This window comes from Salvia splendens, chromosome 10 (assembly GCF_004379255.2).
Source record: "Salvia splendens isolate huo1 chromosome 10, SspV2, whole genome shotgun sequence".
NCBI classification, from domain to species: Eukaryota; Viridiplantae; Streptophyta; class Magnoliopsida; order Lamiales; family Lamiaceae; genus Salvia; species Salvia splendens.
The window spans coordinates 10,505,786-10,518,484 of record NC_056041.1 but is presented as its reverse complement, the minus strand read 5'-3'; the positions used below and the strand labels follow the sequence as shown (position 1 = coordinate 10,518,484).

General features: G+C 36.9%; 1 protein-coding gene across 1 annotated transcript; it reads left to right on the top strand.

Moving 5' to 3' along the window:
• The first annotated feature begins 8,413 nt into the window (after positions 1–8,413).
• LOC121751612 (probable LRR receptor-like serine/threonine-protein kinase At4g30520) lies at positions 8,414–12,261 on the top strand. The gene is made up of 11 exons (XM_042146391.1): positions 8,414–8,967; positions 9,047–9,179; positions 9,254–9,325; positions 9,449–9,592; positions 9,719–9,790; positions 9,913–9,972; positions 10,148–10,248; positions 10,333–10,467; positions 10,552–10,902; positions 11,228–11,607; positions 11,720–12,261. Exons 1-11 carry the CDS (start codon positions 8,880–8,882, stop codon positions 12,074–12,076), a joined length of 1,893 nt encoding a protein of 630 aa, XP_042002325.1. The 5' UTR covers positions 8,414–8,879; the 3' UTR covers positions 12,077–12,261.
• The last annotated feature ends 438 nt before the right edge of the window (positions 12,262–12,699 follow it).

Genomic DNA, 12,699 nt, shown 5'->3' with positions numbered 1-12,699 from the left:
ATTGACCAAATTATGCAATTTATTATCACTCCTTTTTTTGCATATTCTCTCTCTAATTTAGAACCATTCTATGTAAACTGCATTGTGATTTTAAGCTAAAATCTATGTTTGGAATTTATGTATATCATGTCTTCTATACATAATACATGTGTTAGCTAGCCTAGCTTAGTGGTGTATTCGTGTTCTGATTGATACTCCTAATACACATTTTGTATTTGAATTGCATAAGCTAAGAATAAAACTCAGACTTAAATATAACTACGATCCGTTATTTTAATTTTTTTGTGAATAGTTCTCTTCTAAAAATTTAAGATTTAAATTGGCAAAATGCAGTTTTCCTTCTTCATAGCATCTGCCCTCTCACATATACATTATCCAATACAGGAATTCTCCTTACGAGTTACGATCACTATCGGTGATATAAACATATTGAATATTTATTTGATGCCCACAATTTTCCTATTTTTATTCCATTTTTTTGGAAATTTTAATATGCCCATTATTATGATAACCCGACAATTTATAGGTATGCAAAAATTGATTAACTTACCAACAACAATTGTATTTTTCGTATCACACAAACTTCTTGAGTTGGAGAACAACAAATCCAACTATCTTGTATTCTTGTCCACTTCCACCTGCAAAAAACACATGAATGGCCTGCATTGATAAATTTTAAACCATCCGAGTATATTAAATGATAATGTTATTTGAGAATATATATATATATCTTTCCTATTTAAAAAGAAAATAAAACACCAAAATGTACTCCTATATTTTTACAACTAAAGTTAGGACCCTCTCACCCATTTAGTCCGCCCGGTCCACACTTTCCTTCTCCAATTATGAAAATAATAATAATAATAATAATAATAATAATAATAATGCGTTTCGCTCAAAGAAATAAAAGTCATTCACTTTATCACTTATGAAGTTAGATTTAAATTTGAATGCAGCTAACACCAAATTTTACAGTATTGATAATCATCAAAATCGGATAATAGAGAATTCAGACCACCTCCCCCTTTAGCGAGAAAGGGAGGAGACAGTTTTGTTTTAAATCTAAAATATACACACATTAAGCTATAGTAATAATTATATTAAATTAATGTTTAAATTTTTTATGAAAGAAATAAAGTAGGGAAATGAAATGACATTAGATGCCTACTACTACTAGTGGCCAAAAGAGAAATACTAGTATTAATATTTAATTTATAGGTGTGGCTAAGGATGTCAGTGTAGCCCGCAACCCGTGGGCTGGCCCGAATAGCCCGCCAAATTTATAGGGTTAGGGCCGGAAATTTCTAGCCCGATAAAATCAAAACCCGATTAGCCCGCACCCGATTAACCCGCAACCCGTTAGGGCCAGACCCGAAAACCCGATGGGCTGGCCCGATAACCCGATAAAATTTCTATTATTCAATATTTTTACTTATAATTCGACACTTCATTAATTAATTTTATAATATATATAACTAAAAAAATAACTTTCAATTTTATATTAAATATAAAAATTATATATTGAAATTTTTATTAATATAAAAATTGATAAATAAATTTAAAACTTCAAATTCACTAAAAAAATATTTAAATTTCTAAAACATACATTAAAATTTCACAAAATATCTCAAATATTAGTATTTGATCATGTTTATGATTGTGTTTAATCATATATCTCAAATATCTCATAATTAAATACTTTACATTTAATAAATATAACTATTTTTCATCATTATTTATTGGATTGATCGCATGTTAATTTTATCGGTAGCAACCCGATTAACCCGTTGGGCTAGCCCGAAACCCGAGCTTTTAGGGTTAGGGTTGAACTTTTATAACCCGAAAGAAATCACAACCCGACTAGCCCGCACCCGATTGGCCCGCAACCCGAGCGGGTTGGCCCGAAACCCGATGGGCCGGCCCGATTGACATCCCTAATTGTGACCACCCATTATAGACATAGTTGTAAGTAGGGATGTCAATGCAGCCCGCAACCCGTGGGCTGACCCGAATAACCCGCCAAATTTATAGGGTTAGGGTTGAAATTTTCTAGCCCGATAAAATTACAACCCGATTAGCCCGCACCCGATTAACCCGCAACCCGTTAGGGTCAGACCCGAAAACCCGATGGGCTGGCCCGAAAACCCGATAAAATTTCTATTGTTCTATTTGTTTGACTCCGAATTGGACAATTTCATTGATTATTTTTATAATATAGATAACTAAAAAAATAACATTCAATTTTATATTAAACATATAAATTATATATTAAATTTTTATTAATATAATAATAAATAAATAAATTAGAAACTTCTAATTCATTAATAAATATTTAAATTTATAAACATGTTTTAAAACATGCTTTAAAATATTTAAATTTATGTTTTATTTTACACAAATCTCAAATATTAGTATTTGATCATGTTTGTGTTTGAGTTTAAGTATAAATCTCAAATTTATCATAACTAAATATTTATATTTTATAAATATAACTAATTTTCGTCATTATTTATTGGATTAATCGTATGTTAATTTTATCGGTAGCAACCCGATTAACCCGCTGGGCCAGCCCGAAACCCGAGCGTTTAGGGTTAGGGTTGAACTTTTATAACCCGAAAAAATCTCAACCCGATTAGCCCGCACCCGATTGACCCGCAACCCGAGTAGGGTTGGCCCGAAACCCGGTGGGCCGGCCCGATTGACATCCCTAGGTGTGGTGTGCTTAAAAAGAGAAAACGGACCTTTCTTACTTTACAATTTTACCCTCACAAATTGGATTTATGCCTTGAATATACATGAATCAATTCCAAGTTCCAGCCAATGGGAATCGGTATAGAAGAATAAACGCACTCCAACAAAGATTTTCATTTCCAATTTCCCACAAGTTTTGGACTTATTTAAAGATTACTTCATTTCCATTTTAAATTTTCCCCATTGTAGTCCTTATATGGTAGACCTTTATCGCAAACATTATAGCAAGCGAAGCGAAGTCGGCCCGAAAAATATCTATACTTTGCGAAGATGGTGTTGCCGTGTCACGGCTAGCATTGTGCACACATTTTCAAATCTTTCTCTAACTCTTTAATAGGATGCCCTAAAGACGTTTTCCAAGTCGTTGAAGATATAGCTCGACCAAATTCATGTTTAGGCGGATACGTGATAGTGCGATGGTTTTTTTTTGTGGGTACATATTTTCATAAGTAGTGATAATTTTAAGAAAAGATGTGGTCAACGTCAAATTCTATTGTGGTATGTTGGTAAGTGGATAAATGATCTCATATAAAAAAAGTGTGTCAATTATTTTTTATTTTGTTGTAAATAAATTGAAATGATAGAATAAAATATAGTACTGTGATACATAAAATAGAAAAATGGGCACATTCTCGTGGATGGACGAAATTAGCAAATTCACATACTATTGTGTGAACGATTTATTGTCTATTGCTATAAAAAAAATGCAATTGAGTTGGACGTTGACATTCAATTAAAAGGAAAATAAACACTACTACTACTATATAAATTGGTGCATTTCTGAAGCATCAATTACTGAATAGAGCAAAGAGTCGGAGAACATGGACATATCATTCCCAATTTTGACATTCTTCTTGTTTTATTACAAAGTCTTTTCACGTTCACCAATACAATCATTAAATTCCGTGACCAAAAATATAAAAATTGACACGTGTGAAACCTCCACTGAAGATGATTATTTTATCCAACGTATACTAATTATTAATGGAATAAAGCTATGCGGCCACATTATGGCCGGCCATAAATTAATTAAATAACATAAAAAATTGATTTTTTTTTAATTTTTGGTTTAATACAACTTAATTTTACTTTTATATCATCTTCATTATTTGTTGCTCAACATGTTAGTGTTACTCTTTTGTAGTTTTTGCTCAACTTATTACTACTGTCATTTCTTGATTGTTTCTCAACGTATACACTAATTCGTGATATAAATGTGTTTTACGTAATGGAATTCAAAGATAAGTATCAACTCACAAGTACATTCACACACATATAAGTTTATATCGATAATTCTAATTTTTTTATACATGTAAATAGACTAAATTAATTTTTTATGGCCGGCCACATTATGGCCATTTAGCATCACTCTTATTAATTATACTTATATCTATATACTACTATTACGAAAGCTGAGAGCACCCGCAACGCGGGCCGCCCGCGTTCCGCGCCGGCGGAACGGAACCGGCGCGCGACGCGTTGCGGAGGTGCGTTCCGTCTCCGTGTCGTTCCCAAGCCGTGCCGGGTGCCGACGGCACGACCCGCGGCACGGTCCGTGCCGCCACGTGCTTCGGCGACGTGGCTCGCCCTGCGTCGTGCGTGACGCCCACTCGTCGGCCCGCGAGTGGGCGTCGTCACGCTGACGCAATAAATTTATTTTTAAAAAAATATTTTTTATTTATAAAAATTGTTTTTTATATTTAAAAACAATTTTTACAAATAAATGAATACTAGAAATTCGTATTAGCCCATATATATTTGATGGGCTTGCGAATTTATGAAACTCATTCTTGGTTGTCTCTCTTTTATAGAGACATCCTTGAATGTTTCATGTTCCACTTTCGATGTGGGACAAACTCATTCTTGGTTATCTCTATTTTATAGAGACATCCTTGAATGTTTTATGTTCCACTTTTGATGTGGTATGTTCCACTTTCGATGTGGGACAAACTCATTCTTGGTTGATCCTTGAATGTTTTTTGTTCCACTTTCGATGTGGGACAAACTCATTCTTGGTTATCTCTATTTTATAGAGACATCCTTGAATGTTTTATGTTCAACTTTCGATGTGGGACAAACTCATTCTTGGTTGTCTCTATTTTATAGAGACATCCTTGAATGTTTTATGTTCCACTTTCGATGTGGGACAAACTCATTCTTGGTTATCTCTATTTTATAGAGACATCCTTGAATGTTTTATGTTCCACTTTCGATGTGAGACAAATTCATTCTTGGTTGTCTCTATAAAATTGTATTTTAAATTATGTAATTTTTTATTTTTTTAGGATTTTAATTATATCTTTTTCTATTTTTTTGAATTTTAAGTTGTAATGTTATTTTAATTTTAATGAAGTGTGTTTGTTTTAATTGAATTGGGTTGGAAATAAAAATAAAAAATGAAATTGAATGAATAGTAATTTAAGGAACGATTAAGGAACGGATAAGAAACGTAGGGTTGCAGGTTTCGTTCCTTAGTTAAGGAATGAAGTAAAAAAGTACAGTGGGACTCGCAAATAGTAGTTTAAGGAACGGTTTAGGAACGGTGGGGGAACAACGTTGTGGATGGCCTGATAGAGTATCATCAGTATATATTTATGTATTTTCATGAATAGACAAAATTGAGATGTATATATCGTATGGTGCTCGGTGCATGAGACAAATGTGTGATTCGGGTGATTTAATTGAAAAATGTATGTGGAAGAAAGGTGTGATCGATTACTGATATAGGAATAATGTAATGTGTTTTGAGGGTTATAAATATGAGTCAATATATAAGTACTAACTTTTTGCTTGACGAATAGTACCTTGAAATGAGATTTGACTCTCCTGAGAATGTTCAACAAAAAGACATATTAGGATTCATTCATTTAAGATTTTGGAAATATTTATATTTTGAAATGTAATATGTATATAGCAATGTTATGCTATTTCATTTGAGCTTTATGAGTACCACTGTAGTTATAGTTTATTATTATTGACATTATTAATCCTATAAGTTAATTAAAATAAAAGATCAATTTATTCAATTTTTTCTATAATGCACTTGAAATAAATGAATAAAATAATAAATCATAGTGTACTTGGATTTTTCAAATATTTAAAATTTCTAATGCATTATTAGAGCATCTGCATCGCCATCTCAATGCGGGTTCGGTCTCGTCTCGGCGAGACGAGCCAGCATTGAGATAGCGATGCAGGCCACCCGTCGCGTGCGGCGATGAAGCTGGCGAGCTCTGGCGCGCGGCGTGACGCCCACTCGTCGGTCCGCAAGTGGGCGTCGTCATGTTGACGCAATAAATATTTTTTTAAAATCGATTTTCTGAAAAAAAAAATTAAAATTAAAATTTTAAAACGGTAATATTACTGTTTGAATTAAAAAAAATTCTATAATTACTCCCATTACCTCTTTCATTTTACACACAAACACACTATCTCTCATCTTTTTTTCTTCTCATCACTATCATATCATCTCTCTATCCTCTCCAATTTCCGCAAAAATATCCGGTGACGGAAACTCCGGCGGCGAGGGCAGCTACGACTTGAACGCGTTTGTCGACTGTGGGGCATGTACAATGTTTTGGGTGCTTCCGGTTCCGGTTCATCGTCGGGCACCCAAGGCTCGTCGACGCCGGCGTACCAAACACCATCTTTTCCAATTGATGCATACTATCGTCCCTCCGCCTCGAGGTATGGACAAACGCATGGATTATCCCAAATTAGGGAGAATATTCCGGAGGAACACACTCCGAAAAACCTTCCGACCGGAGCTAGAAGAGGAGGAGGCGGAGGAGGACGGGGGGTGGAAGCTCTGCTAGTCGCGGATCCAAAAATGAGGAGGACAAGGCGGTGGAGGACGTAGCCGTCATCCATAGAGCTCCGCGGAGACGATGACTCTGTTCAACGTTTGGATCAGCACGTCGTACGATCCCATCGTCGGGAATCAACAATCCCGCAAGTGTTTTTGGGATAAGGTCACCGCCGTATACAAAGAGCAAAAGCCAACGGGGACCTTCAAGCGCAACATGAAGATGCTTCGCAGTCATTTTGAGCGAGCCGACTAAGATATCAAAATATTTTGTGGGATCTACAAGCATGAAGCGGAGAATTACCAAAGCGGAGCCAGTGGAGCCGACATTCTGAGAGCGGCTTTGCGAGTCTTTAAAGCCGACACCGACAAAGATTTCAAATATGCCAATGTTTGGCACTCGGTCAAAGAGGTTGATAGGTGGGTTGGCGGTGTCTAGTCCAGCACGGGCTTGAGCTCGAAATGCACGAAGCACACGGCGGGTGGCCAATACTCATCTAGTGAGGGCAGGGAAGGCAATGCCTCACAAGAGATTGAGTTCCCGACATTCAATGCAGGGGCTCCTCCGGTACACGACGTCGACCGCAGGGGAACAAGGAGGCGAAGGCGGCTAGAGCTCGGGCAGGGAGAGGCCGAGGCGAATCAAGCCAGGCGGGCTCCCAAGGCACGCCGCCGCCCTCCCTAATGTCCATGTACTTCACCGCCACGATGACTGACACTTCCCGCATGACGCCTGACCAATATCAAGCCCATATTGCCGGCATTGCGAATCTAGCAAGACAACTTGGTATTCCTTCCTCAAACGGGTGCACCGCCACCGCCTTCGGGGGACGATTCACCGGCGGAGTACTTTTTATAATTTAAGTGTGCAATTTTTAATTTCTAATATTTTAAATTATGTCTTTTTTATTTTTTTAAGATTTTAATTATGTATTTTTTTATTTTTTTACGATTTTAAATTATAATTTTCTTTTATTTAATAAAGTGTGCTTTTATTAATTGAATTTATTGGAAATAAAAATAAAAAATGAAATTGAATGAATAGTTAAGAGATGAGATGGTTAATAGATGAAGGGTTGCAGGTGCTGTCTCTTAGTTAAAAGATGGGGTAAAAGGTGCAGTGGGGCCCATGAATAGTTAAGGGATGAGACGGTATTGAGACAGAGATGTAGATAACCTTAGAATCAAACTAACTATATAAAATTAAACAAATTATTGTAACTATAGATTAAACGAGCTTGATGTTTATGGAAATGCTCACCCAAAATATATAGCATATTGCTTATATACATTTGTTTATATATTTAGATACCAATCTTATCAAAAATCTATATTAAAACAAGAAAATGAAATGAAAGTGAACAAATCCAAATTGAAAAAAATAACTACCATTAATAATGGATAGAGAGAGTGTCGTGATTTGATCTATCAAACTTAAAATATGAACATCCAGTGAAAACAAAATTATTTTATTTGTTTACAAATCTTTAAGTCAATACTATGGTCAATTTCAAGGGGGTGTATTGATACATAGGTAATTGTAAACCTTAATTTATGGAGTACATAAAAGAGAGCTAGGTTAAATCTCCATTGTCAAATCTCCACTGAAAAAGAAAAGTACTTTGTTTTATATTTGTGGGGATAATTTATGAATACTCACATTTGATGGTCATGGCATGGGAAACAATTTGATAGTTAGGCTTCATTAATTAATCAATTTTCTACTCGCACTTAACTTTAATCGATTCCAACTAATGACTTCTTCTTCCTCATAACCACTTTATCTCTCTCTCTCACACACAAACACCGTGAGGAACCAAATTTAGGGGAAAAAAAGTGGAATAAAGCAGCAGAGAGAAGGAGAAAATGCAAAAAGTGTGGATAGGAACCAGCCATGGTAGTTAGCGAGGGTTTAACCCAAGTTTAGGGAGAAAAGGGAAAAAAAGACAAGCTTTGGAAAAAGGGGAGAGAGAGAGAGAAGGAGATGTCAGTATCTTTTTAGTACAGACCATACATACACACACGCATTAACAGAGAATGCACCTTTCTTTTCTTCCTTGTTTTTTATTTTGTTGAGCGAGAGCGAGAGCGAGAGCGAGAGCGAGAAATTCAAATGGAGGGTATCAATAAAGCGCGTCTAAAAATACTCAAAACAGAATGCTTTGCATTTGCACACACTAAAAGATACCCACTTTATACTCTACTATACTACGCTACCATGTTTTACACATATATATACACACAGGGAGAGTTAAAAACAGAACATTCGAAATACATGATGGTTTCAGTGAAAGAGATGTTGTGAAGTGCGGCTGCTCTGATCATGTCTACCTGCTCCTGCTCCTTCTCTCTCATTCTTCTCCTCTTCTTCCTCACCTCCACCCTTTCTTTCGAGCCTCGAAATCCTGAAGGTATTTTACTCATCCATTCATGTTTATCTTTTACTATTTCACTAACTATTTTTACTTTTTTTCTTCTTCTTTCAATTAGTTGAAGCTCTTACTGCAATAAGGCAAGGTCTGAATGATCCACATGGAGCTCTCACCAACTGGGATGAAGACTCCGTCGATCCTTGCAGCTGGTCCATGATTACTTGCAATTCCGACAACCTCGTCACTGCCCTGTGAGATGAGATTTCACCCTCTCTCTGTTTCTCCTCCTTCAACATTCATTTTGACAATATGTGTGTTTTTGCAGCGGAGCGCCTAGCCAGGGATTATCAGGCTCCTTGTCTTGGATGATTGCAAATCTCACTAATCTTAAACAAGTGTAAACACCCAACTCTTTTCCTTTTTTTTAATTTCTGGTTGGAATTGGATTCCCTTCCAATAAATTAATGGTTTGAGTTTTGGAAGTGATTGTCGCTTTTGCCTTTTGAAATTCCCAATGCAGATTGCTGCAAAACAACAATATCTCTGGGCGCATTCCCAAAGAGTTAGGCTATCTTCCAAATCTTCAAACCTTGGATCTCTCCAACAACAAGCTGCTTGGACATATCCCTGAATCCTTTGGTTTCTTGAACCATTTGCAGTATCTGTGAGTTTCTATTTTCCTTTCACTGCTTCATCATTTAAAAAAAAATATGTTTATGATTTTGTTGCTACATGTTTTGTTTAACTATATTTGTGCTGCTGTTATTGTTATTTGTCTTGTCATGGACAGGAGATTAAACAACAATAGCTTGAGTGGGTCTGTTCCTCTGTCCTTGGCCAGTCTTCCTCAACTTGCTTTCTTGTGAGTATTGATCTCACTTTTTTTTTTGCTTCAATTTCTTTGTACATACTAGATTTTGTTGTTATATAGAAATCAGGGTGGAGATTTGGTTTCACATGTGAATTTTGGTTGAAATATTTCAGGGATTTGTCCTTCAACAATCTCAGTGGACCTGTGCCCACTTTTCCCACAAAATCATTTAAGTATGTTCTCCTTTTGCAGAATTTCTCCACTTAATCATCATGTTACTTTCATACTTATGTTACTATCATATTATGGAAAATCTTGGTTTATGCATGCATGTAAGAATTCTGTACAGTTTGCTTGGCTTCTTGCACTTGTTTCATGCCTTTAGTAATTAGTACTATGCCGTGGCAGTATTCAGGGAAATCCTCAAATTTGTGGAAGCCACTCTTCTGAAAAATGTTCTGGATCAAATCTTGCTAGCCCCCTTGCATTTTCAAGAACTCAATCTTCAGGTTTGTTAGTGATTCTCTGTTTTGTGTGCATGCAGGAAGTTGCTATAATCAAGGCATCTTTTTCTTTATTTTCGTGTTTTCCAGAAAGAACCAACTCAAAGAGACTAGGAATTGCACTAGGAGTGAGCCTAGGCTTTGTCTGTGTTCTAATCGCTGTGTTCGGGTTTCTCATCTGGAGAAGAAGCAAGAATACGAAGGAATGCATTTTAAATCTCACAGGTGGATTGATCTTTCAATGCATTCCATTGAAAACTCACACGTTTGTTGTCTTGTATAGTAAATTTCATAAAACTATGTTTGCAGATGTGCAAGAAGATGACCTTGATCTTACAAGATTAGGAAACCTTAGGAACTTTACATTCAAAGAGCTGCAGCATGCTACTGACAACTTCAGCTTGAAGAACATACTCGGGGTTGGAGGATTTGGCAATGTGTATCGAGGGAAGCTGGGAGATGGGGCCGTGGTGGCAGTTAAACGACTGAAAGACTTGACGGGAACTACAGGGGAATCACAGTTCAGAACTGAGTTAGAGATGATCAGTTTAGCAGTTCATCGCAATCTGCTTCGTATAATAGGCTACTGTGCCACCCCAAACGAGAGGCTTCTTGTGTATCCTTATATGTCTAATGGGAGCGTGGCATACAGACTTAGAGGCATGTGAATTTTAAGCCCTTTTTTAGGTAAAAGGCAAATAGTTAGTGGTTTGATTTTGGTTCCTAAGCTGCTTTATTTGTTTGATTTTGGTTCCTAAGCTGCTTTATTTGTTATAACATGACAGAAGAAAATCATCATCTGTGATCTTTATAGGGCCCATTTCAACTGCAATGAATCTGTTTCATGATATCAGACTATCTGCTTTAATTTGATGTAATGGATTTGTCATGTAAATTAGGACATTGAGATTTTAAAAGGATCCTATGTAGGATTTCTGTCTGAAACACGTGTGGTGTTAAAGAAATGCTTTTCACTTTGACACAGGGAAACCGGCTCTAGATTGGACGACGAGGAAGAAGATTGCAGTGGGAGCTGCAAGGGGACTGCTGTATCTCCACGAGCAGTGTGATCCGAAGATAATCCACAGGGACGTGAAGGCTGCAAACGTGCTGCTAGATGAGCACTATGAGGCTGTAGTGGGTGATTTTGGGCTTGCAAAGCTGCTGGATCATGGCGAATCCCATGTGACCACAGCAGTACGTGGCACGGTTGGCCACATTGCACCTGAGTACCTCTCCACGGGCCAGTCATCTGAGAAGACCGACGTCTTTGGCTTTGGCATCCTACTCTTGGAGCTCATCACCGGAATGAGAGCCCTCGAGTTTGGGAAATCATCCAACCAGAAAGGAGCTATGCTAGAATGGGTACTAAGTACTAACCTATTTCATCATGCCACATATCTACAACATTTTCTATCAACTGTCCTTTTTTTTAATTTCTTGACATATTCGTAATGTAAGTGTTTGTTTGTCTTAGGTTAAGAGAATACAGCAAGAAAAGAAAGTGGAGCAAATGGTAGACAGAGAGCTGGGGATGAGCTACGATGAGATTGAGGTAGGGGAGATGCTGCAGGTAGCTCTGCTTTGCACACAGTACTTGCCCGCTCATCGTCCTAGGATGTCCGAAGTTGTAAGGATGCTGGAGGGCGATGGCCTGGCCGAGAAATGGGCGGCTTCCCACAGCTTCGTTCATACCACTAGAAGCTTCTCAGGCAAGAGCAAGTCTCATTCCCATGAGGAGCTTGACCATGATCAGTCAAGCTTATTTGGGATGACGAACACCATGGATGACGACTATGATGCTCATTGCATGGAGCTTTCGGGTCCGAGGTAGGAGTGGGTAGTTAATAAATGAGTTTAGTTTTTCAGTCATTTGGAAAGAAAGAAAATGGAAAACTAGGTTGGCTTTGGTTTTTGGAGGAAAGTGAGGAATAGTAGTAGTCGGTATATGTTTTGCATGCCTAGTTGTTTTAGAATGATTATATTTTTTGTGATGTATATATAATTTCTTTTGATGTCTGTTTCGATTAGTTGATGAAAGTCAGTTTAGAAGCTTTACTTTTGTGTGTTTGTTTTTTTTTTTTTGTGTGGGGAAGCACATGAATGTATTGCAACTAGCAAGAGTGTTGAGGAAAAGAAAAAGGAAAAGGCAAAGGCAGATGCCAAAGGGAAAGGTTGGAGAGATGCTTTTGACTTAAAGTTGGGAGGGTAGTTATGAGCTGTGCCTTGTGGTTACTAGTTAGTAGGGTTAGGGTTGTGTGAGGCATGTAATTATTCTGAAGATCTAAATTATCTCTTCTTTTATTTTTGTGAGGCCATGTAATACGTAATAAATAAAAATATCATCAATTATACCGACTACTAAATTACAAAAACATCTTTGTATCCTAAGACAAAATAATGAAAATATGGATTATCCTATAAGTAATTTAATTTTGGTTATGCAACAAACATATC

What these genes read in the sequence shown, in the direction of transcription:
- LOC121751612 (XM_042146391.1), top strand. Translation starts at nt 8,880, where the DNA reads ATGTCTACCTGCTCCTGCTCCTTCTCTCTCATTCTTCTCCTCTTCTTC. An exon ending in GACAACCTCGTCACTGCCCT is followed by an intron (nt 9,180 to 9,253) that starts GTGAGATGAGAT and finishes GTGTTTTTGCAG; the next exon opens with CGGAGCGCCTAGCCAGGGAT. An exon ending in TTGAACCATTTGCAGTATCT is followed by an intron (nt 9,593 to 9,718) that starts GTGAGTTTCTAT and finishes TGTCATGGACAG; the next exon opens with GAGATTAAACAACAATAGCT.